The sequence below is a fragment of the Meles meles genome, chromosome 6 (assembly GCF_922984935.1).
Source record: "Meles meles chromosome 6, mMelMel3.1 paternal haplotype, whole genome shotgun sequence".
In the NCBI taxonomy this organism is placed as follows: domain Eukaryota; kingdom Metazoa; phylum Chordata; class Mammalia; order Carnivora; family Mustelidae; genus Meles; species Meles meles.
Window position 1 is genome coordinate 44,918,838 of NC_060071.1, and position 27,836 is coordinate 44,946,673.

General features: G+C 35.3%; 1 protein-coding gene across 4 annotated transcripts in view; it reads right to left on the bottom strand.

Annotated features, from left to right (window-relative positions):
• ICE2 (interactor of little elongation complex ELL subunit 2) overlaps positions 1-27,836 on the bottom strand; it is a 64,996-nt gene that overhangs the window by 12,651 nt on the left and 24,509 nt on the right. For all 4 annotated transcript variants that reach the window (XM_046010239.1, XM_046010238.1, XM_046010240.1 and 1 more), the window contains 5 exons: positions 27,608-27,767; positions 26,558-26,739; positions 18,425-19,418; positions 17,536-17,711; positions 12,389-12,518 (listed from right to left, as the gene is read on the bottom strand). In XM_046010239.1, the coding sequence (XP_045866195.1) occupies positions 12,389-12,518; positions 17,536-17,711; positions 18,425-19,418; positions 26,558-26,739; positions 27,608-27,767 (1,642 nt within the window). The remainder of the gene's footprint in view (positions 1-12,388; positions 12,519-17,535; positions 17,712-18,424; positions 19,419-26,557; positions 26,740-27,607; positions 27,768-27,836) is intronic.

Here is a 27,836-nt window from a genome sequence, read left to right on the forward strand (position 1 = left end):
AGAATGCCATACGAAGTGCTACGAGGCCTACTTCCTCAAGGAGTAAACAATTCTCTCAATATTGGAGCATTTTCACCTGGGGGCCTTAGATGACTCATATGTGTGTTAAGATATTTATCTCCCTGGCCCTTGGGCAGCTGAGAAAGGCTTGGGATGGAGAGTTTCCCCGCCACTGCCCTTCAGCCATGAGCAATCTCTTTTGTATATCAGTGTGCTATCCAAGTACTTTTTGTGTGTCAGGTTAAGAAACTGCTTTACAGAGACAAATAAAGCCTTTATATAATACAATTAAAGGCTTTATATACATGTATCCAATCATAATACACACATATATACATATAAACAGGTAGTTCTTGCTTTGCATGCATTATGGGATGATAAAAATAATCAAACAAGCTGAAACCATGCAACTGATTTTAATGATCAGTGTGAAAAATTACAATTGTTTCATAACCTTTAAAATTTTTTGTCAAGGGACACCTGAGTAGCTCAGTGAGTTAAGTGTCTGACTCTTGATTTCAGCTCAGGTCATGATCTCATGGGTCTTGAGATTAAGCCCCACATCAGGCTATGCACTCAGTGGGGAGTCTCATTGAGATTCTCTCTCTCCCCTTCCCTCTGCTATTCCCCCGACTTGTGCACATGTGTGCTTACTCTCTCTCTCTCAAATAAATAAATAAATAAATAAATCTTAAACACATTTTTTGGTTGGGGCAGCTGGAAGGTGCAATTAGTTAACTCTAACTCTAACTATTGGTTTCGGCTCAGGTCCTGATCTCGATCTCGGGATTGTGAGATAGAGTCCCTGTTGGGCTCTGCACTCAGGAGTCTGCTTAAGACTCTCTCTCTTCTGCCACCCTGCACACCCCATGCTCTTTCTCTAAAATAAACAGATAAATAAATCTGAAAAAATTTTTTTGTCAAGGAATGCCTGGGTGGCTCAGTTGTTAAGCGTCTGCCTTCAGTTAAGGTCATGATCCCAGTGTCCTGGGATCGAGCCCTGCATTGGGCTCCCTGCTCAGCGGGAAGCCTGCCTCTCTCTACCTCTCTCTTTCTCTCCACCCCGCTGCTTGTGGCTTGTGTTCCCTCTCTCACTGTCTCTCTGTCAAATAAATAAATAAAATCTTAAAAAAATTTTTTTTGTCAAAACATTATGAACTCTCCAACAATTGTAAATGTACAGGGAAATGAAAAAAAAAAGCAAAACTAATATTTATTTAGTATAGTATAAAACGCTAAAAACACTGAAAATTATTTCTTTATAAAAAAACTTATCAAGAGCAGTTTGAACACGGGTTGTTACCTTCTTCTGGAACAACTTATGATAGGAAGCAAGCATCTTTTCTAAGCCATGGACTGTCAAACTCCTTTCTAAGCTAGGATCAGCTTCCAATATTGTAGCCTTCGTGCTTTATTATCATTTTTTAAAGATTTTTATTTATTTATTTATTTATTTGACACAGAGAGACAGAGAGAGAGAGAGTACAGGCAGGGGGAGCAGCAGAGAAAGAGTGGGAGAAGCAGGCTCTCCTGCTCAGCTCAGATGCAAGGCTGGATCCTAGGACCCCGAGATCATGACCTGAACCTGAACTGAAGGCAGATGTTTAACCGACTGAGCCACCCAGGAGCACCTCCTTTGGGCTTTAAATGTTGGGAAATATCTCTAAGCGTTCCTTTCATGTAAAATCTTCTGTAGGTATCACTTTTTAATCCTTTATATAACAACCACTTTCCTCATTTATGTCCCTAAGTTTGCCTTCACTAAACTCCTGTGGCAGCATATCTAGAGTCTCTTGAACATCAACAATGTCAACGTTCCTACTGTCAGCTGTTTTTCCCATAACTTCATTTATGTTCAATTCGAATTTGATTTCCTGCAGTATCACTTTTATTTCTTTGCTGTGCTTTAATCACTGTGTGCCAACTCTTTGATTATCCACTTTTATAAAATTACACGAGTTTATCAGTGGGAAACAGGGATGGAACACAAATATACACTTTGTTTTTTGTTTATGAACTCAGTAACAGGTGACCACCGACAGTTTGGAAAATGGGACATGACTGGTCATGATGTCCATCTGTTATTTATGCAGTGATATGTGGACTGAAGAGTCAGCTGTGATGTCTGTACTTTATGAAATTAGTCATAGCACTCTGTAGTAACTGAAACTCATAGTCATAGCACTCTGTAGTAACTGAAACTCAGAACTGTGCAAAAGCAAGGCCGGTCTTATGTCAACTATATAGAACTGATATATATTAAAGGATTAGAAGGCAGATAAAGAAGTTGCGATAAGATTCCTTTGGGAATTTTCTTTTCTTTCTTTTTTATTTTTAAAGACGTTATTTATTTGACACAGAGAGAGAATGTGCACACACACAAGTAGGGGAAGCAGCAGGCAGAGGCAGCAGGAGAAGCAGGCTTCCCACTGAGCAGGGAGCCTGATGCAGGGCTCAATCCCAGGACCCTAGGATCATGACCTGAGCTGAAGGCAGCAGCTTAACAACTGAGCCACCCAGATGCTCCACTTTGGGAATTTTCTTTAGGAGTATTTCTTAATGTTTTTATGGGACCTGAGGATAAAAAGAGTACTACAACTGAGGGAAAGAGAACATGTTCATAGTAAAGTGAAACAGACAAACATTAACAACAAAAAAAGTACATTTATTCTACCTGAAAAACAGACTATGAACTACAAAAGTGGTTCTCAAGATGCAGTCCCTAGACTGCAGCATCAGCATCACCTGAGAACATGCCAGAAATGCTAAATCTTGGGTCCTGATCTAGACCTACTGAATCAGACACTGTAGGGTCAGGGCCAGCACTCTCTACTCTAACAAGCCCTGTAAGTGATTTTGATGAACTACAATGTTTGAGAATTACTGAACTCTCAGTTAAAGAAACCAACTGAGATCTATCACTATTTTCTAAGACATGTTTTATCTGAATCGCTCAATCATGCAGATAAACTCTATCCTCACTGTTTACTCTAAAGGATCTAACGTACTGACCCCCAAATTTGATTTTTGAGGAGAAATTATTTACATTTCCTTTAAATCTTGGGATCATAATCTGGACAGGCAAAAATGACAACAAAATGCTTAAGTTGAATACAAGAGTGCCTAGCACTGGTTGAGAGGAAAACAGGCCACAACTGAGGAAGGACTATGGTGCATGAGTTCATGGGAAAGAGAACATACCACTCGGAATGTTTCTGGTCAAGACTTTGAGAATCTGATTTCTAAACAGTAAAGTCTTTTGTTTTAATTTACACTGATTAATACTGTCACACACAAAATGCTTCCCTTTTGTTATATCTGACACCTCCCTGCCCCTCCCTCAACTCTTCTCTACCCCTTTTTAGTTTTATGGCAAAGTTACTGACACTTAAAAACTCTGACTCAATTCTGGTCCTGCCAACTGATAAACTCTATCTATGAATAAGTTACTTACTTATTCTGAACTTTACTTTCCTCTGTTGCTTATAGCAGTAGTCTACACACATTAAAAACTGTTCATTAATAGCACTTGACACAGACCAAATTTTTTTGAAAAATGAAAAATATACAATGTATGGTTAACTATGCTTTTTGTTTTGAGAAATCTTGGTTTAAAACTGTGTGATACAACTCTTTGAAGGATAGATTCAAAGTTCAATTCATTTTGCAACACATTTTAGTGGCTGCTATAGCTAAAAAAGATACAATGATACAAAGATCCACATGCAATAAATGCCTCATTGCTGGGCTTACTAGAGTGACAGGATTGTTTTTGGTATCATATACCAATAACACAAAGGTTTTTCTCTAAATTCTACTAGTAGAAGGCCATCTTCCCTGATGTTAACCAGTTTTTCTGGTTAAAGCCCCTTAAGACAGGGGCTACACTCCTATCCCTGAGGCTCTCTGGAAGATTTTTTTTTTTTTTTTAAGATTTTATTTATTTGTCAGAGAGAGAGAGGTATACACAAGCAAGCAGAGAGGCAGGCAGAGAGAGAGGAGGAAGCAGGCTCCCTGCCGAGCAAGGAGCCCAATGTGCGAATCAATCCCAGGACCCCAGGATCATGACCTGAGCCGAAGGCAGTGGCTTAACCAACTGAGCCACCCAGGCGTCCCAGATTTTTTTTCTTTTTTTTTTTTTAAGATTTTATTTATTTATTTGGAGAGAGACAGGCAGATAGGGAAAAAAAGCAGGGAGAGCAGGAGAGGGAGAAGCAGGCTTCCTCCTGAGCAGGGAGCCCGAGGCAGGGCTCGATTCCAGGACCCCAGGATCATGACTGGAGCGGAAGGCAGATGGTTAACGACTGAGCCACCCAGGTGCCCCTCTCTGGAAGATTTTAAAAAGGATTTTTTTTTCCCTAAACTGATTCCAAGTTTGTAAGTACATAGATGTACAAGTTTTTGTTTGTTTGTCTGTTTAAAATAGTGAGATCTTTCATTTTTGTCAACAAAATCACACTTAACAGACCTAAGGATGATGTATAGCATGACTCTTTGGGGGAGCATTCATATGGAATGAATGAATGAAATTCATTTCAGGATCTATCAACAAACTGAACACCTAAGGGACCTTGTGTAACAAGGGGTCCCCTGGATTTGGTGATTCTCTAAAAGAGCTCACGGATTCAGCATACAGGTATACTAATGGCTAAGACTACAGCAAAAGTATACAAAGCAAAAAAAATAAAAATAAAGAGTAAAGGAAAAGATGTATGGAGCAAAGTCCAAAGGAAACCAGATGAAATCTCTGACTCTTTCCTGAGTTTCTGTCTGGGATGATGAAAAGGTTCTGGAAGTAGATAGTGATGATGGCAGCAGAACTTTGCGAATCTACTTAGTATCATTGAATTGTACTAAAAATGCACGCTGAACTGTACACCAAAATGGTTAAAATGCTAAGTTCTATGTTATTCTAAAATACGTATATTTTACCACAATTAAGAAAAAAAAAAGGCCCTTCCCACTGAAGTCACGTAAGATGCACTTAATTCTTCTAGCAACAGTTTTTTTGTATATTGGAAAAGTTTCTTAGAAACTCAGCACTCAAGTTTTTTACTGGAGGCTCATTACATGGGTGCCTTCCGCCTAGCACATACCAAAGACTCTCAAAAGGAAAGCAGATATTTAGAATAAGCCACATTGTTTGTACAGTGTAGGTACTAGGAGCCATCCTTATCAGCTAAAGAAAGTCTTCCATCAGTACAGGGAACAGTTTACTAGCCAAGTTCCCAGACGCGCGTTAAGGGCCAGCTTTTTCAATGATTGGCAGTGTCAGTCTGGCTACACCAACTCTTATCTGCACAGTCCCTGAATAGCAACACACTAGCATTCAGTAGGAAACAGACTGGTCTTTCTAGGGTCCAAAGTCAAGCTTCAAATTATCTAAATCCCTTTAATGGAATTAAGGTTAGTCAAAAGTAATCCTGTCTAGAGGAAGATAACATTTTAACTTTCTCATTATCTGCACAATTTTTCATATACAGTCGCTGGCTCTTGTTAAAGAACATCCTGGCATACAATGAAATAACATGTTAAAAAAAAGAAAGAAACATGTTATGAGATGAATTTTGTTTCCCTGAAAAAGATATGTTGAAGCCTTAACCCACAGTACCTCAGAACATGACCTTCCTTGGAAATAGGATCATAGCAAATATACTTAAAGATTAAGATGAGGTCATACTGGAGCAGGATAGGCCCTTAATCCAATATGACTGGTGTCTTTCTAAGAAGAGGAGAGAGACACACAGGAAGAAGATGCCACATGATGAGAGAAAAGGAGATGAGAGTGATGCATCTACAAGTCAAAAGACCCCCAAAATAACTGGCAGATACCAGAAGATAGAAAAGGCAATGAAGGATTCTCTTCTCTGGGCTTCAGAGGGAACATGGCCTGGTGACACCATGATTTTGTATTTCTAGCCTCTAGAATAGTGAAACAAGAAATTTCTGTTGTTTTAAGCCACTTAGTTTGTGGTACTTTGCTACAGCAGCCCTAAGAAATGAACACACAAAAGATAATAGAAAAGAAACACTGGAAATTTAGATTAAAAAGGTACTGGACACAGACTTTAAAAGAGTTTTGCCTAATATTCTAAAGGAAAGATTGAGAATTTCTGTCAAAAACGCTAATCTATAAAAAAGAACCAAATGGAAAAAATCTAGAACTGAAGAATATAATAATTGAAATTAGGGACAAAAGTCATGGTTTAAATAGTGTATTAGAGACAGGTGAAGAATTAGGAGTTAATGAGCTAGAAAAAATATCAAAAATAATACATGAAGAGTCAAAGGAAAGATAATAAAGAATGTAAAGGACATTAGGATATACCCTAATGCAATGAAAATCCTAGAGGAGAAAGAGAGAGAATGAGGAAGAAGTGATATTTAGTGACATAATCACTGAGAATTCTCCAAAATTGTTACAAGTCATCAAGTCACATATTCAAGGAGCAATATAAACCCCAAAAGAAGTATTTACAAAGAAAGCCTAATGTAAGTACATTGAAGAAAATTGCTGAAAAGCAGAGAGAAAGATAAAATTTTAAATCTGCAGAGAAGAGAGATGTATCACTGTTAAAAGAGGAAAAAAAAAAGATGGACATCTGACTTTTCAACAGAACAAAAGAAGCCAGAAGACTCTGAAATAGCTAATCTTCAAGAATAAAAGCATAATAATAATAATAATAACCTTTTAGATGAATAAAAACTGGGAGCCTTTGTCACTAAGATATCTGTAATAAAGATAATATTAAATACTAAAGGCATAGGAAAATATTAGAATCTTAGAGATATAGAAGAAAAGCATTAAAAAGGGTAAATATATGAATAAATATAAATGAATATCAAATGTATACACTAATAATAATATAAAGAAAAAGTAAAATACTGTTTAATAGGGATGAGTCAGTTATAATTATTAGAGCAGCACTGTCCAATTGAAATTTTTGTGAAGCTGGAAATCTCTGTACTGTTCAACATGGTAACCAGACACAGCTTTCAAGCACTTGAAATATGGCCAATATGACTGAGAAACTGGATTTTAAGTTTTACTTAATTTTAATAAATTTAAAATAGTCACCTGTGGTCAGGAGCTATTATATTAGGACACCTCTGGAATAACCCTTTAAAGAGTAGTAGAAGAGTATACAATTATGTTAATATAGAACTACCCTGTTAAACAAGGGGAAAAAATGGAATAAAAAAACTCAGTTCATAAGAAGGCACACACACAGGGGCACCTGGGTGGCTCAGTGGGTTAAGCTGCTGCCTTCAGCTCAGGTCATGATCTCGGGGTCCTGGGATCGAGTCCCGCATCAGGCTCTCTGCTCAGCAGGGAGCCTGCTTCCCTCTCTCTCTCTGTGCCTGCCTCTCTATCTACTAGTGATCTCTCTGTGTTAAATAAATAAATAAAATAAAAAAAAAAAGTAAGAAGGCACACACACACAAAAAGGTTCTTAAAACAATGAGTCAAATAGAAAATATATATTAAAATGGTAGATATAAACCCAAACTATTAGGGATGTATAGTAATTGCTACAGATACTACAGACCTTAAAAGATCATAAGAGGAAATTATACCTCTATGCCAATAATTTTGAAAAGTTGAACAAATTTCTTAAAAACATACACACACACAAGTTACAAAGCTGATGCAAGAAACTAAACATCTGAATGGTTCTAAAATGAATTTAAAAACAGAACTGATAATTAGGAGCTTCTCAAAAGGGAAAACTTAGGTCCACATGCTTCCTAGGTAACTTTTACCAAACATCTGTAGTAGAAATAACACTAGTTTTACAGAAATTCTACCAGATAAGAGAAGAAGGAATATATCCCAACTCATTTTATGGTATAAATATAACCTTAACACCAATATGTAAGCAAGGTATTATAGGTCAATCTCACTCATAAACACAGATGGCAAAATTACTATTAACAAAATTAATATTAATATTAAACTAAATCTACTAATATAGAAAAAGAGCAATATATTATGATCAAGCTGGGTTTATTGCAGGAACACAAGGTTTGATTAACATTTTAGGATTAACATCCTGAATCAACAGGAGTCATCACATTAGTAGAATAAGAGAAAACTCATACCATCATATCAGTAAAAGTAAAGAAAATATCTGATAAGGGTGGTTTTTTTTTTTGCCCATCCTGCTTAAAATTCTTAAATTAGGCATAAAAAGGATTCTTTATTCTAATTAAAGGTATCTACAAAAACCTATACAAAATACCAAACACAATGGCAAAATATTGAAAACGTTCCCTTTTAAGATTAGAACTAAGACAAAAAGGACCATTATTCAACTTGTATTCAAGTGATAGGCAATGAAGGCAAGGAAAAAAAGGCATATAGATTGGAAAGAATAAATAAACTGGCCATTATTTGCGGAAGACATGATTGGTTACTTAAAAAAAATAAATTATTAGAATGAGTAAGTGACTTTAGTGGAGTTGCTAGAGAGATCAATACGAAATCAGTATGTAAATAAATTTTATATTTTAGAAACAAACCTTAAGAAAATAAAATGTCACAAATACCATTTGTAATAGTTTAAAAATATCGAATACTACAAAATACACCTAACAAAAAATGTACAAGAGCTCTACATAGAAAATCATAAAATACTAAGAGAAATTAAAAATATTAATAAAGGAATATATAAAGTTCACAAATTAGAAGATGTTATTGCAAAGCTATCAATTTGCTCCACATTGAGTCACTGTTCTTGCTAACAAAAATCCCAATTTTCTTATTGTTGTTGATAGAAACTGACAAGCTGATTCCAAAATTTGTAAACACAAAGGGCCAAGAACAGCCAAGAAACTCCTAAAGAAAAATAAGTTGACAAGATTCACGTTACGAAACAGTAGAATATTTTATATAGTTAGAGTAATTTACAGTGTTAATTGTCTAGCCAGAGTACTTAGAAAAACTAAGTAATTACTCCAGCTAGAATAAATAAAACAGGTACTGCCTCAAGGATAAATTAGAGTCACATACATGATTGATAGCACAAGTAGCACTGAAGAGCAGCAGAGAAAGGGTGGTCTTTTCAATAAACAGTACCCACAACTGCAAACAAAATCCTCTGACCATGTAAAGTTAAATACCACACAAACTGTGTACCTAAAAATAAGGACTAGAAAAAAATAAAAATTCTAGAAGATAATATAGGAGAGTATCTTTATGATCTTGCTGGGGGGGGGTTTAAAATAGGGCAAAAAAAGCATGAATCAGAAAGGAAATGACTAATAAACTGGTAAGTTCAAAAGACTGGTATCTTTAGGAGACTGAAAAGGTGGGGGTGGGAGGTTGGGGGAACAGGTGGTGGGTAATAGGGAGGGCACGTATTGCATGGAGCATTGGGTGTTGTGCAAAAAACCAATGAATACTGTTACGCTGAAAAAATAAATAAATTTAAAATAAAAAAAAAAGAGAGAGACTGAAAAGGTAAATTACAGAATGGGAGAAAAACATTTATAAAATTTAAAACCAACAAAGAAAGACCAAACAAACAAAAACCTGCAACGCTCAGTCAGTTAAGCGTCCTACCCTTGATCTTAGCTCAGGTCTTGATCTCAGGGATTTGAGTTCAAGTCCCACTTTTGGCTCCAGGCCAGGTATGGAGCCTGCTTAAAAAACAACAACAAAAACACAGAAAAAACCCTGACAAAAGATAAATGAGCAAGAGGTTTAAATAGGCAATTCACAAAACTGAGTATCTAAATGATTAATCACATGAAAGAGTGCCCAATTTCATAAACCACCAGAGACAGGCACAGTAAAACAATAATGAAATATTAATAATACCTACCCACCAGCATGGCTACAATTAAGTAAACTGATAAGGCCAAGTGTGGGTAAGGATGTGAAGAAACTGAAACCATCACATATTGCTATTATAAATATAAGTTGGTTCAATCACTTTGGAAAACTTTCTGAAATTATTTACTAAATTTGAGTGTATACGTTAAATATGACCCAATAATTCCACTCCTCAGTATATGCCCTAACAGCAATATGTGTGCAGTGTACCAACAGGCATTTACAAGAATTTTCAGCTGCATTAAAATTGAAACAATCTAAACAGATTCCTAAAGTTAAATGGAGAGGGGGCACCTGGGTGGTTCAGCTGGTTAAGTGTCTGCCTTCAGATCAGGTCATGATCTTGGTTGGGATCCTGGGACAGAGCCCTGAGTGGGAATCCCTGCTCAGCAGGGAGTCTGCTTCCCCCTCTCCTTCTGCTCCTCCTCCCCACCGCTCATGGCTCTCTCGCTCTTTCAAATAAATAAATAAATAAAAGAATAATAATAAAAAAAGAAACCCTTCTTAACTCTTTAACATAAAGATGATTTTTCATATTTTCACCGAATTCTAGGTTAACAGCTTTTTCCTCAGTACAAAAATATATGAAATATTACTTCATTGTCCTGAGATACCTATTTTCTTTTTTTTTTTTTTTTTTTTTAAAGATTTTATTTATTTATTTGACAGAGAGAGATCACAAGTAGGCAGAGAGACAGACAGAGAGAGTGAGAGGGAAGCAGGCTCCCTGCTGAGCAGAGAGCCCGATGTGGGACTCAATCCCAGGACCCTGAGATCATGACCTGAGCCGAAGGCAGCAGCTTAAACCACTGAGCCACCCAGGCGCCCCCTGAGATACCTATTTTCATCAAGAAGTCTACTTTAGGGGTGATATATTAGGTAATAATTATAATTTAAAAAGATCTATATATATAGTCCTTGAACAAAATATTATTATATTATGTATAGGTGAAAATGCTCAAGCCTAGGGGGTTAAATGATTCTATCCAAGGTAAAAGAATTATATGTATAGCAATCCTACATGTATCATCTGACTTTCACATTCAGCATGATTTTCACTATTCCATTATAATGGAAAAAAAGCACAGGCTGTGGAATCAGAAAAGATATGGATCTCTTGAGTAATAAACTTAGAGAACCTTCGTTTTTTCCTCTATAGAACAAAGATAAACAATCACCTATTCTATAGAATAGTGAGGATTAGCAACAATGGATATATAGTTATTGACCCATATTACCTATTTCATAAATGAGTTAGAAATATTGTTATGGGGCACCTGAGTGCCTTAGTTGGTTAAGTGTCTGATTCTTAATTTCAGCTCAGGTCATAATCTCAGTGAAGTAGTGAGATTGAGCCCTGTGTCAGGCTCCACAACCAGTAGAGCCTGCTTAAGATTTTCTCTCTCTCTTTCCCTCTGTCCCTCTCCTTGCTTGTGTGCTCTCTCCACACCTTTCTCTAAAAAACAAAACAAAACAAAACAAAAAAATAGAAATATTGTTCTATTAGCTTATAGTCACCCAATACCCACATATACACATACATATACAGATATATTTAATAGTTTCTAAGGGATAATTTTGGAACATTTCAAGTGCATAATACAACTTGGTTTCTGAGTGGTAGATACATAATGAACCAAATGGAAAAAAAAAAACAACCCCACAATATTCTGTGAGTTGTATCTTGCAAGACTGGGAGGAGGTGAAGTTGGGAGGAGGAGTATAATACAGAAAGGAAAACTGACATATTACAGAGAGGCTCAAAGAATAGAATATTTGCAAAGAAATACAGTACTGCTTTTAAGGGTATACCATAACTCATATCTACCTAACAACTCATAATTTCCAATTTAGTCTGTTATTTGGATGTCAGAGGGCAGTAATAAATACTTCTGAAGTGAGATATCTAAGTATCTTATACCCATCTCCTTTAACTCTTGACTATCTGTAGACTGGCACTCTTCCTAAAACCAAAACCATTAAGTCTACATTATGTTAGGTAAAGGGCAGCTTGAGATAGTGGGGATGAACTGAGATATATGGGATGAATTAAAAAGTATGGGATGAGGCATTCCATTGGGAGGGAGCAGTACCAGTAACACCTGGAAAGTAATCCTTCATATGAAATATGTTAACTGTATGTGAACCCAGATAAGAGAAATCAAATCCCTAACCACCTCCTCCAAAAAACAGCAAAACAGAAACAAAGAAAAATTGAAAAATTTTAAATTTCATTGTGATTTTAAGAAAATTTCAAAATATGTTCACACCACTAGTTTAAAAGAAACTTGTCAGAAAACACTTCTATAGTTTTAGCTTATTACCCTGTAAAGTAAGTACTTAAAAAATAAAACAATGATGTTGACATCAAGCACAACTAAACAAGACAAATAAGAGGGAAATAAAAATATCTGGTCTCACTAGTCTCATTCCACCATCTAAATGCAGTAGGAATGGTGCTTTAATAGAAATGGAAGTATTTATAATTGATCAAAAGTATGTATTTATAATGACATTAAAAGGGAGATCAAATCCTCTTGTATAACTTACCAACATAAAATGAGCAGTTGGAATGCAATAAACTCTCAGTCCATAAGCGACAAAGTTCACTTTCAGTCAGAGCTTCAACTCCGTAACAAGCTTGATATTCCACTTTTGGTAGTACATAAACTGGAAATTGCTGAAATGCAGAGTTATACTTTTTCAAAGCTCCATTAATTTACTCTTAATAGCAAATACATTTACCTATATAGTTTTGCCCCTTCAAAATGCTTTCCGGTAGTCTTATTTTATCCTTTCAAATACAGTAGAATTCAGACAGAAAGATGGAAAGAACCCTTGTTAGATGTGAGCAAGAGGTGAATAGAGATCCTGAACCAACAGCTCTCCCTCGCACCCACTTAAAATTCACATACCTCCCTACATATGTACACATTTTATCAGGGAATGTAACTGACAGCAGCATCCTTGGAACAGAGTCTATGATATATAATTGCCCAAAGGTTTAAAGCTGGATGCTGGGAAGCAAAGACTGTTATACTAGTAATTCTTAGAGGATTAAAAAAAAAGGTAAGAATTTTTTTGTCCCTTTAAAGCATGAGACACATGGTCTCAGGCTCAAATAATCGGAGCACCTTGTTTTCATTCTAAGAATGAACGTATAAGCATTAATACCTACATTAACACCTGCAAGTGTCTTTATCTTGATTAATACAAAGGTTTTGTTCCAAACACTAAGTACCTGGTAAAGTAGCCAATCAGAGCTTACTGGTCAGGACACTAAACAGATTAAGTAAAGTAACTGTGGTCATTACTAGTGTAAAGGAGGATATGCAAGGAAATTCATGCTTATGAAATAATGTGAGTCATGTTCACTGTGCTCATGTTATCTCATTTCTGTCAAAGAATATTCTACTCTTAATAGTAGTCTCTTCATTTCCAGCTGCAGAAGGAGAAATACATGATTTAAGAAATTTATTCAAAGTGATATAGCTAGTTCATACTTCTGAAATTATACTAAGTTGCCTCTATTCATATACTTGAAAATATTTCATAAATGTTTCAGAATTCCTGATTTTCACAAAGTGGCAAATTTAGTGGGCTTGGAACAATGATGGTGGTAAGAACAATTCAAATCCAGTAAAATTTCTGTCAACAGTAAACTCGATTCATATAATTACCTGTTAATGGTCTAAAACTTTTTTAAAGCAGTATTTCTTCAATTTCAAAGTGTGTGTGAATAACCTGGTAATAACTTTGTTAAAATGCAGAATCTGAGGTGAAGAACAAGGATTTGCTCTTTTTAACACTAAAGTACAATTAACATACAGTTTTATATTAGTTTCAAGAGTACAATACAATAATTCAGTAATTCTATACAGTAGGTTTTGCATATTTGATAAGCTTTTGTTCCAGGGGCCAAACCTTGAGTATAAGGCCTCTATGGTATCTTCTCAATTTAAAAAACTAAATTGAGATTAAGATAATTTTACTGATAAAAGCTTTTTATTATATAATAATTCTTAAGCAACTGGTACTCTGCATGTAACAACTGTAAGTTAGAGATAAAGAAATGGAGGTCAAGAGAGTTAAGAAATTTGCTCAGGGACAGAGCCAGTTTACAGCAAGAGTTGAGTAACTGATAAAGAAGATACCCTTTTTGGATCAAGAGTAGATTTTCCTTGATAATACTGCCTTGTATCTATGAAATTAAATCCTGAATCTGGTTTTAATTTCTGTATGTATTCTACTGCCACCTCCAGGAAGCCAAGGGAAAGAAAAAAGTCAATATTTCATGGTAATATTCTAAAATTAAAGTGAAACTTTAAATTCAATCAAAGTTTCAAACTATAAAAATTAAATTTACTCTTCCTTTCTCCCTTGAATGGTTAACTCCTAATCTCCCCAACTAAAAACACTTTTTGTTTCTGCCTTCCAATTTTTCACATAAACCTTTCAAACTTTTCCATACATCCCTAAGTAGGTATTTCATAGCTAGTATCAGAGGTTGAATAGACTTCTAAGTACTTTTTTTTAAAGATTTTATTTCTTTATTTGACAGATGGAGATCACAAGTAGGCAGAGAAGCAGGCTCCCTGCTGAGCAGAGAGCCGGATGCGGGGCTCCATCCCAGGACCCTGGGAACATGACCTGAGCTGAAGGCAGAGGCTTTAACCCACTGAGCCACCCAGGTGCCCCAAGACTTCTAAGTATTTTAAAGCTTTATCTAAACAAGTTGGTTTTTAAGTAGTAAATATTAAGGGAATGCTTTCTTATGCAGAATTTAAATAGTGTTACTTTAAAATTTCTCAAACTAGTGCTTAAATTATCCTGAAGTTCCCTTCCTTAGTAATTCCTTGTTCTCTCTTCACTCCTCAGCTCTTTCATTTACTTAATACCTGTTTATTTTATTTCTAGGATACAAAACATTTGGGAGAACAGAAAAATAGGACATGATTCCAAGGTAAATGAATTCTACTAAGGGATTTAAACCATGTGTACTAAACTATTACATATAATAAAAGGTAAAATATGATAACCATTCACTGGAAATTTTAAAACTTTACTCTGGGTTTGACATAATAAAAAACACAAGGCTCCTATTTAGATATTCTCTGGAGTTCGACTGTTTTGATAGATTTTGATGAAGAGCAAATTATCTCCAATAAGGATTTATCTCAACACTTACAAATTGCACTTCAGTGAACTGAATGACAATGTCTTTAACAGTCTGTTTTAAGAATTAATTCAGAAGCAGTGGCCGGTTAGCTCAGTTGGTTAGAGCGTGGTGCTGATAAGAATTAATTCAGTATCCAATATTTCCCTAAGCTATTCTTTCTTAAGAGACACTGGCCAATTTGTACCCCAATGTTTATTGCAGCAATGGCTACGGTCGCCAAACTGTGGAAAGAACCAAGATGCCCTTCAACGGATGAATGGATAAGGAAGATGTGGTCCATATACACAATGGAGTATTATGCCTCCATCAGAAAGGACGAATACCCAACTTTTGTAGCAACATGGACGGGACCGAAAGAAATTATGCTGAGTGAAATAAGTCAAGCAGAGAGAGTCAAGTATCATATGGTCTCACTTATTTGTGGAGCATAACAAATAACATGGAGGACATGGGGAGATGGAGAGGAGAGGGAGTTGAGGGAAACTGGAAGGGGAGATGAACCATGAGAGACTATGGACTCTGAAAAACAACCAGAGGGTTATGAAGGGGTGGCGGGGGTGGGGGGGTGGGGTGGGAGGTTGAGGAAACAGGTGGTGGGTAATAGGGAGGGCACATACTGCATGGAGCACTGGTGTGATGCCAAAACAATGAACACTGTTATACTGTAAATAAACAAATAAAAAAAAAAAAAAAGAGACACTGGCCATCAATAGTTTCTAACTGCTGTGAACTGGCAGATAAATATAAAGTGGTATGGGTTCTAAGAGTAGAAAGACAAAGAAATGAGGTTAGTCCCCAAATAAACGAAAGAAATAGTAAGTAAAAATTAAAGAAATAAAACACTGAAAAGACAATACATAGCACTGACACTATATATACTTAAAAGGTTCATGTAATAAGCCATCAAATTGATCATAATTAAATATAAATGAGATGGGAAAAATTAGCAAATAAAGTGAGATTTTTAAATTCAGAGACTATTAGCATTTATTTAGGAGCAGACTAATACAAAATCTTTGGTATTTTGTTATTCCTTGACTTTCTCTTACAGAAAACACTACCCCACACATTATAATTCAAAAACATTTGGTTTCTAAAATTTAAAGTCCAAACCACTGATAAAACCCAAATTATGAGGATTAAGAATTTACAATTGTATTCACAATCTTCCTTCTATTTAACAAAGGATAACAGCATCATCAAGCAAAATATCCTCCAGGTCCACTGGATTCTGGTGGACAAAGATCCTATATCTTGATGGGTTGGCTTTAGAGTTTTTTCATGATAGACCCAGCTACTGGCAGCTAAGGAAGGTTGGGCAGCCAGCCCACCCTGCCTTCTTTCCTTCCTTCCTTTCTTTTCTAAGTTTATTCCTTAACATGACAAAGCAGCAGTCAGCATTGATCCACAAGGTCAATGCTGGAACATCACTATTTTTGATCATCTGATTCCTAGCCCCAAACATACTAACATTTTAAAGTAGTCACTGAGGATTCTTATCAGGTTATAGGTTAGGAAGCAAGAGATAGAGACACCAAAATTTTAAAAAAATAATAATAATATAAAAATATAAACACACACAATGACAAATGTACACAATGGAAAAAATTCTCTTAAGTAAAAATGAAAGGAAAGACATCACTATAATCAGTTATTACAGAGAGGCTCCTCTTTATTGACCAGAATTCAGTGGTCACACACACAAAAAGCAAACTAATCTGAATGAGAACTTTAAACATCAAATACGGAAAACTGTTTAAAGAACCAATTACTCTAACTGGAGCAAGAACTTTTTCACTGAAAAAAATTTTTATATCACCCCCCTCCCCAACAAAACAACGGGGGGAAAAGGAAAGGAAAACATTAGTCTTCTAACAATTCTGGGAAAACTTCAAATGCATGTGAAAGCCCACCTTTGAAAACTTGAGACCTCTAAAATTAGTTAAGAAGATCCCCAAAGTAAGAGAAAAAGGGGCTAATATGTCACACTGGAATTCCAAATTTATAGAAAGCAGGTCCAGGTCAAATCTATGATGGTGCCATTTTTCATTACGTTTATAAATTCCACATAAGAATGTTACCACCATTCAAGAAATTTATATTTAATACTTTCCATTTCCCCTTATTAAAAGTGTTTTCAGGGGGCGCCTGGGTGGCTCAGTGGGTTAAAGCCTCTGCCTTCGGCTCGGGTCATGATCCCAGGATCCTGGGATCGAGCCCCACATCGGGCTCTCTGCTCCGTGGGGAGCCTGCTTCCTCCTCTCTCTCTGCCTGCCTCTGCCTAGTTGTGATTTCTCTCTGTCAAATAAATAAAATATTAAAAAAAAAAAAGTGTTTTCAGTATTTTACAAAACAAAACAAAACCCCCACAAAAAACAAAAAGCTCCAGCTCAACCTGAAAAATTCCAATAGTGATCAACAGTTTAAAATTCAACTTCATAATAATGGCATGTTAAATATCTGTGATTATCTACTTATACTACCATATCCACATCCTAAATTCCAATTAACAACTTACTCTTCTGATTTTCTTCCGTTTTTTTGAACGTGGTCTGGTCTCTATCCTCTGGACACTGCATCGCACAAGTAACAACAGGTCTTGCAGACTAAATAACTTGTAAACAAAATTTCCTTCCTGGGGAGCTACATATTCTGATGTATCTTCAACATAGTCCTGTAGTTCATATGGCAATCCTTTAAAAATAATTATATTTCTCATTTTTATTTTAAAATACATTATCTCTTTATCCATCATAATTCAAAAGAAAACAATTCAATTATTTATTTTTATATTTCTATCAACTTTAACTTTCTATTTTCTCTGAGTTGAACATTTACACTATTACCATTTCTGTTTACTCTTACTGGAACTGCAGCCAAGAGCTGAGGTCAAAGCTTTAACTACCACCTTCCATAACTCTAGACAAAGTTTAAATCCATGAGACAACAAATGAAGAAGAAAAAAAGTTTTAAAAAAGTGATGTTTTTTCTAATCTAGGTAGAGCTGGGGTAAAGCTTTATATTTCTTTCAGAAAGTGAAAAAGCATAAAACTACAGTCCCACACCATGAATTAGTAAATTTTGGACTCACAAATGTTTATGATTATTTTTGATCACTTCCCCTTCATCAGTTCAGTGAGCCATATTATCTGTAGTTACAGTAAACACTGTACATGTTGGATAAACATAGGTTACAAAAATCCATTTAACTTTGTGTACATATTTAAAGAGAAGATTTTGGAAGCTGATACACTGATCAGTACCTTGAAAAATAAAATATCAATGACCATGTAAATATTATAGGACAGGTCATAACAAAGAGAAAGAAAGGGAATAAAGGAGAAAAACCTAAGGATAAGGAAGAGGCAGAACAGTTAATATAAAGGTCTTTGTAAATATTTACTTACGTCCTTTTGGCTTCTGAAATGCAGAAGGCCATACAGACTTTGGCCAACTAGAGGCATCTGAAGGAGCAGAGGATTGCTCAGAAGCAGGAGGTTGTTTAGAATTTTCCAAATTCATTAAGGGCAATTCAGGTATTTTTCTGGAAATTGGCTTTAGGAGCTCATCTTGCATTTTTAAAATTTCTCCAACTGGATCAAATTTTTTATATACTCGTTTGATAGGTTTTTTTAAAACACATGACTCTTCAGGACTACAAGCAGCATTAGTCTGGTTTCCTACAGAAGCCTGTGCTGAAGAAGAATTGGGGCTAGCTGGTTTAGAACTTAAATTAGAATTCCTATCAGTTGTCTTTCCATTACTATTATTTTGACACTCGGTATCAATGATTAAACAGTCTTCATCTGTATCACTATTGCAAAGAATTACATCTTCACTTCTTACTGCTTCTGAGGTAACAAGCTTTTCCTTTGAACTGTCTGAGTTCTCCAGAACATTTAGTTTTTCAGGGGCATATACTGTATCAGCAGCCAAATCATTTTTATGAGAGATTTCAATTTCTGTAGAACCTTCTAACTGCAAGGAATCAGATGTTTTCAAGTCATTATCCTGCACCAAAAACTTGTCAGTATTTGATGCCTTTTCACCACATGGAACAAATCCCTGATCATCTTTATTTTTGCATTCCTCAGGGCCACCATCCATACCAGTCACCAGCTGTTTCTCCTTTTGCAGCTGTTCCATCAGAATCTGAGATAAACTTCTAGAATGAGCAGAAATGTCTGGTGTGGTTGGTACCACAGATGCTGTTGCTGTGCTGGGAACTGTGAGAGTATCTGTTGTGTTGGGTACTGTGGAAGTGCTTGCTGGACTTGGTGACTTTGATGGTTTGGTGGTGTTTACTCCAAAAGTTTCAAGTTCTGTGACGTCACCATCAAAATCCAGGTCCAAATTTTCAAGGGTCTCAATTTTTCGGCACTCATTAGCTTCATAAGACAGCTTAAGAAAATATATTGGTAAACTCTTAGCAGTATTCCAGGATACCCCTCATGTATCGCTTAATGCCCCTACCCCTCATAAAGACAGTTCATATTCTTTAAAAGCAGAAAGAAATGTCTAATGGCTTTGAAAGGTTTTTGCTTAAGATAATGATAAATTACTAGAAACTAATTTATTCAATCTTACCTTCCCATTGAATTCTTTTTTTTTAGAATTCAAGAGTTTAATAGATCACTATTTTTTGTTTTCAAATTATTTTTTAAAATTTAAATTCAATTAACATACAGTATATTTTTAGTTTCAAGGCAGAGGTCAGTGATTCATCAGTTGTATATAACAAATAGCATTCATTACACCACGTGCCCTCCTTAATGCTTGTCACCCAGTTACACCATCCCCCCACCCTCCTCCCCTCCAGCCTTCCCACTGAAATGCTGATGAAACACAAGACAAATATGCCAAGTTGTAACAGCATAGGAAATAGGGAATACTTGTGAACCTGTATATCCCAAAAGGAATTTCCATTCATCAGAAAACAGAACCACAAAGAACAAGAGTGGGGGCAAACAGGAAGGCAGTAGATTTTCAATGATAACCACCCCATTACACTCTTGCAGAGACACCTGTACTTAGCTGACCAGGAGGAAAGCCTCTTTGCCACTGTGAGGAAGCTGCTTTTTAATGCAGCTCGGGAAGGGTCACTAGCCTCTGATGTATTCCTAATATCATCAGTGATTTTCTACACCTACTCAAAAAAACAACTTCTAGTAATATGGACAAGAAATGATTTTATTATCTTCTGGCACATGAAGCCATTGAGGCTGTAGTTTTTCATGTACTGTTTTGGTAAAGGAAGAACTACAGACAGCTTTAATTTGTTCAAGAATAAACTGTCCTCTCCCCAAGCAGCAATAGATCGCTCCTCAATCTAGCAAAGAACTTTAAATACTATAAAAATCTGGTTACAAGCTATGCACACCCACTAGTCATACAGTTCAGGATCTGAGGGAGGAAATGTCTAACAGCAATCACATAGTGAGTAAGAAAGAAAAATCCATTAAGTTATTCAACCTCTCTGAACTTCAATTTCTTCATTTCTAAATAGTGATGATAGGGTCATCTTCTTGGATTTGTTCTAAGGATTAAATGAGAACTTGTATATAGAAAGTTTCTTGGCATAGTCCCTGGCACATAGTAAAAAACTCCTCAGTAAATGTAACTCTTATAAAACAGACCACGAAATTTAGTTAAAAAAAAAAAAAAGAAAAGAAAACCATATGCTGTTTACATGAGGCATTCTTACACAGAATGGTTAAAAACAAAACAATGGGACATAATGTTAAGAAACAGAAGTAAAAGAGAGCAATATAAAGTGTTAGACAAAGCAGAATTCAATGCAAAAAGCATCAAAGGAATCCTACATTGAAAAAAGATGAAATCCATGAATAGTGAATTGTGACATGTCAAATAACTTCAAAACAGGTAGTCAAAATTGAAGAATAAAAGGAAAATTTGACAGAAACACAACTGCACTTAGTCAACAGTACACTGTCTCTGAGTCAAATAGGGATATAGGAAGTACATATACTATTAAATGAAACCAATATATATGAATGACTGAAAACACATATATTGACTGCAAAGATATACCTTTTCCCTCCCAAGAATCCAAGGGGCATTTCCAAAGATGGACTATAAATTAACATATAAAGAAAACATCAATATAGCACAAAGCAGAATCTGCTAAGATCTTACGCTCTGTTTAGAAGAAAATAAGATTAGAAATCATTAAGAATAAATACAAACAAACAACAATAAAGCCAAGCACTTGGACCCTAAAAAAACTCTCCAAATTGTTGGATAAAAGAAGAAAATACAAGTAATTGCAGAATAGTTAAAATGCAACAGGAAATACAACACTGAAGATCAGAAATATCATTCACAGTCTTTTCAAGAAATAAGAAAATAACACTAATATAATTATATAATAAAATGAATAAATTAAATAATTACAAAACCAAAAATTAATGAATTGAAAACAATGGTCTCATCTCTAACAGAACTTAAATAAAATTTTAAATATCATTTATCTGTAAATACTTCCGTATGCAGTTGTAAAAGGATTCTTCTCTAAAACATATCATTAGTTATATCAATAAAAATAATTCCTTAATGTCATAAAATACCTAATCAGTGTTAAAATTTCTGATATATATATATTTTTAAATTGTTTATTGGAACCAGGATCTAATCAAGATCCCCACACTGTATTTGGTTGACAAAGCTCTCAATTTTCTTTAATTTGTCAAATGCCTCTCCCCCATATTCTGCCAATTCCCGTATTACCAGATATTTATAGGAAAAAATAAGTTAGTTATCCTGCAAAAATGTCCAATTCTGGATTTCAGCTTCTGTATCCCTCTGTCATTTAACACATTATTCTATTCCCTAAATTTCCTATTAAAACAATCTAGTAGCTTTATTAGATTCAGGTATAGTTTTGTTGTTGTTTTTTAACCTGAATATGGTGGTACTATGTACTTCCTACTTCAACCAGGAGGCCGATGATGTCTGGTTGTCTTTCTTCTTGTGATATTATAATCGATTTGCTGGTTCATTAAGTGTCCACAACTTAATCTGTCCATTATGAAAATCCTCACAGATGATTTTAAATAGCCACCACTGATGATTATTGCTTAGATTCACTATTTCATTAGGAGCTGCAAAATGGTGACAGTTATATTCTAACATTACCCTAAAATATAGTTTGTACTAGAAAGGCGAGACAAATATCTGGTATCTTTTCTTTTTATAAACAGTTTTTAGAATGACTATATGCACTAGCACTCTCCAAAGGTGACTAGTAATTTTTTTTAAATATCATTATGAGTTCAGGGGTTTTAATATATTTCACATGTTTTAATCCACTGCAGTCATTCCATGTCATGTCAAACTGACACATCTCTGGTCAACAGGAAACCCTCCAGCTGGCTCTGGCATCTTTTTGAGACTTTTTTTTTTTTTTAAGATTTTATTTATTTATTTGACAGAGAGAGATCACAAGTAGGCAGAGAGGCAGGCAGAGAGAGAGAGAGGGAAGCAGGCTCCCTGCTGAGCAGAGAGCCCAATGCGGGGCTTGATCCCAGGACCCTGAGATCATGATCTGAGATGACGGCAGCAGCTTAACCCAATGAGCCACCCAGGTGCCCCGAGACTTTTTAAAACTACTCCATTATTCAACTTCTTTGAAGATTTTATTTATCTAACAGAGAGAGAGAAAGCACGAGCGGGGGGGAGGGGCAGAGGAAGAAGCAGACTTCCGCTGAGCAGGGAGCCCCATCTGGGACTCAATCCCAGGACAGCCAGGAGAAGCTGGATCCCTCCTGAGCAAGGAGCCTCACTCCAGAGCTGAAGACAACTGACTAAGCCACTTAGGCATCCTGGTAAGATTTTAAGTAACTTCTACACTCAAAGCAGGGTTTGAACCTACAACCCCAAGATCAAGAGTCATGTTCTACTATTAAAGCCAGCAAGGCAGCCTTCCCTAGTGTACCTCTGAGCTACATTTCTAGAATTGAGATTTCTACAGCAAAGGATGAACTCATGTCATGTTTTGTTGTACATCTTTCTTCACTTGACTATGGAAATGTTATAGTAGTTATCTTTTTTTCTCTAGTATTTTTTATAAGGGTTTCCATCAACAATCCTCTTCTGTTTCTTGTCTTTAAATTTGATGGGTTCTCCTGCTCCTATGGGAGGACAATCCTGTGTAAGGGTATGCCAAGATAGCTTTCTGAACTTCATGGCTCTAAGCTCACGCTCCAAGTTACCACAAGGTATGTATTTTTGTATGTAGGTAGGTATGTATGCATGCATATAAATTTGTGTGTGCGTATGCATATAAAATCTTAAGTACATTCTGAAATCTACTTTCTCTAGTCCCCTCTCCTCAGTTATATGAAAACAACTCTTTTCCTTTCCTTTAATGTCCTTGTTTTGCTCAATATGAACTCTTTTAGTCTGAGTGAAGGCTTTTGTTTTGGAAAGAGCTTTGGTTGGTTAGTTTCTAGGGTTTTTATGGCTCAGGTCATCTCAGAACTCTCTTAATTTCCTGAGTATCCCTGGACTCATCTACAAATTACAGACTACCCATATTATTTTCACTTGTTTTTCTTTATTCCTTCTTGCATCTGTACCATTCTCCTCCTGTCTGGGATTATTTTCCTTGTGCCTGAAGAACATCCCATAGAGGCAGTCTTCTGGTAGCAAACCCAGTTTTTATCTGAAAATATCTTTAATTTTTTTATTTAAAGATATTTCCCCTGATTAAGAATTTTAGTGTATGGGTCATTTTGGCACAATATATTTTACCAGTGTCTTCCGGCTTCCATTGTTGTTGTTGACAAATTACTTGCTAGTGTCTTAGTCCTATAATGGTAATGTGCCTTTTGTTTTTCTGGTGGCTTTTTTTTTTTTTTTTTTTAAAAGATTTACTTATTCATCTGTATGAGAGAGAGAAAGAGGCAGGGAGAAGCAGAGGGAGAGGGGGGGAGAGAGTCTCAAGCTGAGCACAGAGCCCAATGCAGGGCTTAATCTCATAACCCTAAGATCACTACCTGAGCTGAAATCAAGAGTTGGACACTTAACTAACTGTGCCACCCAGGTACCTGGCTTCTGGTGGCTTTTAAGAGTTTCTTCTTTGGGGCGTCTGGGTGGCTCAGCAGATTAAGCCTCTGCCTTCAGCTCAGGTCATGATCTCAGGGTCTTGGGATCGAGCCCCACGCCTAGGCTCTCTGCTCAGCAGGGAGCCTGCTTGCTCCTCTCTCTCTGCCTGCCTCTCTGCCTACTTGTGATCTCTCTCTCTGTAAAATAAATAAAATAAAATCTTAACAAAAGAAAAAAAAAAGGGTTTCTTCTTTGTTTCCAACTATTGCTTTGGTCTGATTATCACTTTTATACTATTCTTCTGGGTAAAACTACGCATATGTTAGATGTTCACTATATCCTCTATATCTCTTGCCCTATTCTCCCTATTTTCTATATTTTTGTCTGTGTTTCATTATGGATAGTCTTTTCAGACCCATCTTCCAGTTTATCAATTCTCTTTTCAGCTTTCCCATTTACAAAATTCTTAAGTTGCTATATTTTTCAGTTGATAATTTTTTCTTTAGTTCTTTTTCAAATCTATGATCTCTTTTAAAAAAGTTTCTAGTTCCTCATTGAAATTTTTAAGCATGGCTTTAATTTCCTTGAACACTGTGTAATTAAACAGAGCTGGCTAACAGTTTGTGACTAATAATTGCAGGATCTGTTTCCGTGAGTCAATTTCTTTGGTGATTGTTTCTGATGGTTCTTGCTTACAATATCCAGTTCAGTTACCCTTATGCTGTCTGGATATTTTATTTAAAGAGTTAACTGTAGAAATAATTTATGGCTCGAAATGACATTATGTTCCTCTAAGAATCATTTTCATTTTTTCTTACTAGATGTCCAGAGACACTAGCAATCCAAAAGCATCTCAATCCAAGTTCAAGGCCTGAAAACATTTACAATCTCTGAGAAAGTGGATTTATTTCTAGTTCACCCTTACTCCTGGGGTGCAGCTCTGTAGGGTTCAAGCCCTTGGTAGAAAATCAAACTTTGACTTTTGTCCCTCTAGTCTTGTGATGTTGCCAAAAGCATAGTTCATTTTTTGATGCCCTTTCAGAAACGGCAAATCCATTCAGGACAAAAATGACTCTAAGATTAACTCTCTGGATTCTGGTCTTCTCTAGTATCTCAGCCCTGTAATTCCTCACTATCTTGTTAGCTCTTCGATGATTCTAAGAAAGAAATTTTAAATTTTGTCCAGCTTTTTAAGTTGTAATCAGTAATGGTAAAGGTCCAAATTACTTGGTTTACCATTATAGAAAGAAGTTACTCTGTCACTTTTATCCCTTTTAACCTACTTCATGTTTCTTCATAGTGCTTGTTACTTCCTGACATTCACCTCACACCAAGTATAAGATAGATTTAAAAATGTGAAAAAGAAAACTCAAACTTTGGAAGTGCTTTATGATATTACACCATAAATAAATTAATGGTTAACAGCAGAGAAAAACAAATACGGAACACAAAAGGCCAATATTCTTAAAATAGTATTAGCTCCTAGGTATAAATAAAATAAACAACAAAGTTTTTCTATTTTATTTTCTGATTTTTGTTTGCTCTTTCACTTTATTCAAGTCTTTGTTCAAATTTTCTCTCCTTGGAAAAACCTTCTTGGTCATCAATTTAAAATAGTCTCATTCCCATCTCTTTACCCTTAGCCTACTCTATTTTTCTGAACAGCATTTATTACTAACTGCTTGTTCCCTGAGGTTTTATTAATTATCTGCATTCTCTATGACTAATGTAAACCGTGAGAGACAAAGAGACTTTATTTTTATTCACTGCTGTATCCTCAGTGCATAGGACAGTATCTGCTCAATAAGTATTTGTAAAATGAGTAAAATGAATAAATAAAGTTTTGTCTAAACATGAAATAATAAAAATAGTATTTATGGAGTGCCAGGCATTGACCTAAATGCTTTACTTGTATTAACTCATTTAATCCCAAATAATCCTGAGTTAGGTACTGTCATGAAACCCATTTTACAGATGAGCAAACCAGAGACAGAGAAATTATGAAGCTTGCCTAAGGTCACCCAGCTACTGAGTATACGGAAAGAGATTAACAATCTGGCCAAATACTTTTCTGCACCAATCAAACTCATCTATTCCTTTTCATACTTAAAAACTCTTGAATATGAATGAGGCCAATTAAATAAAACCACTATCATGATTACCACCACCACTAAGTTTTTACATATATACTAAAGACTGTACTCAGCATTTTACATATAATATCAAACTTAATCCTTACAACAGTCTTTTGAAGTACGTATCATCATCTTTCTTTTACAAAAGGAGACAACTGAGGTCAAGGAAAGTTAAATTAGTTGCTTAAAGTCTAGCTTGACCTGGGGTTCAATTTTAAGTATCAATCTAAAGCCTTTATTTTTAACTACTAGATTTAAAGACTTGTAATAAAACTTTATGCTTCAAAAAGATAAAGAACATTCCCTTAAAAAAAAAAAAAAAAAGCAAGCATTACATACTTCCATTTCAGACATATAATCTTCTGGTTTGTCCATAAATACTGCAGAGACTGGAACAGATGTGTTTTTGGACATCATGAATTTTAATGGGACTTCATGGAAGATTTGATTTCTCTCTCTCATTGTCATTTTCTTTTGGGGAAGTGGTGAATTAATATAAATTACTTTAACTGGTTTTGAACCTTAAAACAAAAACAGAAGAAAGAGGTTAGTTTCTAGAAGTTCTATTTCAAAACAAACAGGATGCAGGACAGAAAGATCACCAAATAAAGAAATAGAGCATAAGAAACTGTAGCACATCTCATGTATTTGCCACCCTTGAACTTGTGATCTTTAATGTCCCCTGCAGTTATAAGGGTGAGAAAATTTGACCAGGAAGAAAAAAATGTTCTCTAATAAATTTTAAAAAAATTTTCTGCTTTTCATTTCCTATACTTTTACCTGTCATTATTACTCAGTTCTTACAGGACTATGTTTTCAAAAAGTGATGAAATTCAACCAGAGAATATATTAAACTCTAATCTGTAATTTCATTTTATTAGACATAGTTCTATATTGACTATAATTGTTATATATAATAATATGAATTCTAGAAGATATTAACTTTACTGTCCAAGAAAAAACAATCCTATGCTTACAAGGACAGACCTATTGTAATTCTGAAATCCAATACCAGACAAGTAAATAAGTCTTGGAAACTCACCATTTGAGGTTGTCTAATAAAATATTGCATTCTTTTCACTTCAATGAAAGACAGAGCTTCATTATTTCATGTATTTTGGGGTACCTTAAATCATAACTATTTCTCTCTTACCTCCAATATGAATACACGTTTTATATATCTAATTACTCATATATGAAGATGAACCCTATAGAAGTATTATATATTTAAAGTTCTACTAAATGTAAATGTAAAATTTACATCCTCCTTAAATCAAAACCTAAGATTTTTTTTTTATTTGACAAATGACCACCTATATTTAGACAGCTGAAATACAACTGTTTCAACTTCTCTTTTGAGATTATTACTTGATATGGTAAATCACAAACCTGCAACGGGTATTACTTGAATACACACAGGAATTTCCCACTGTTCCTTGTAGTTTGGTCCATGATTATTTAATAATGTAAATAATGATTGACTGGTTAGAGCTATCTGAGGGTGATATCTTGAAACAAGCTTCTCTGCATTTGGATCTTTACTAATATCCTGAAAAACAACATATAACTTGTTATTTCATTATATTTATTGAAAATTTCTTTGATGATGTACTGAAAA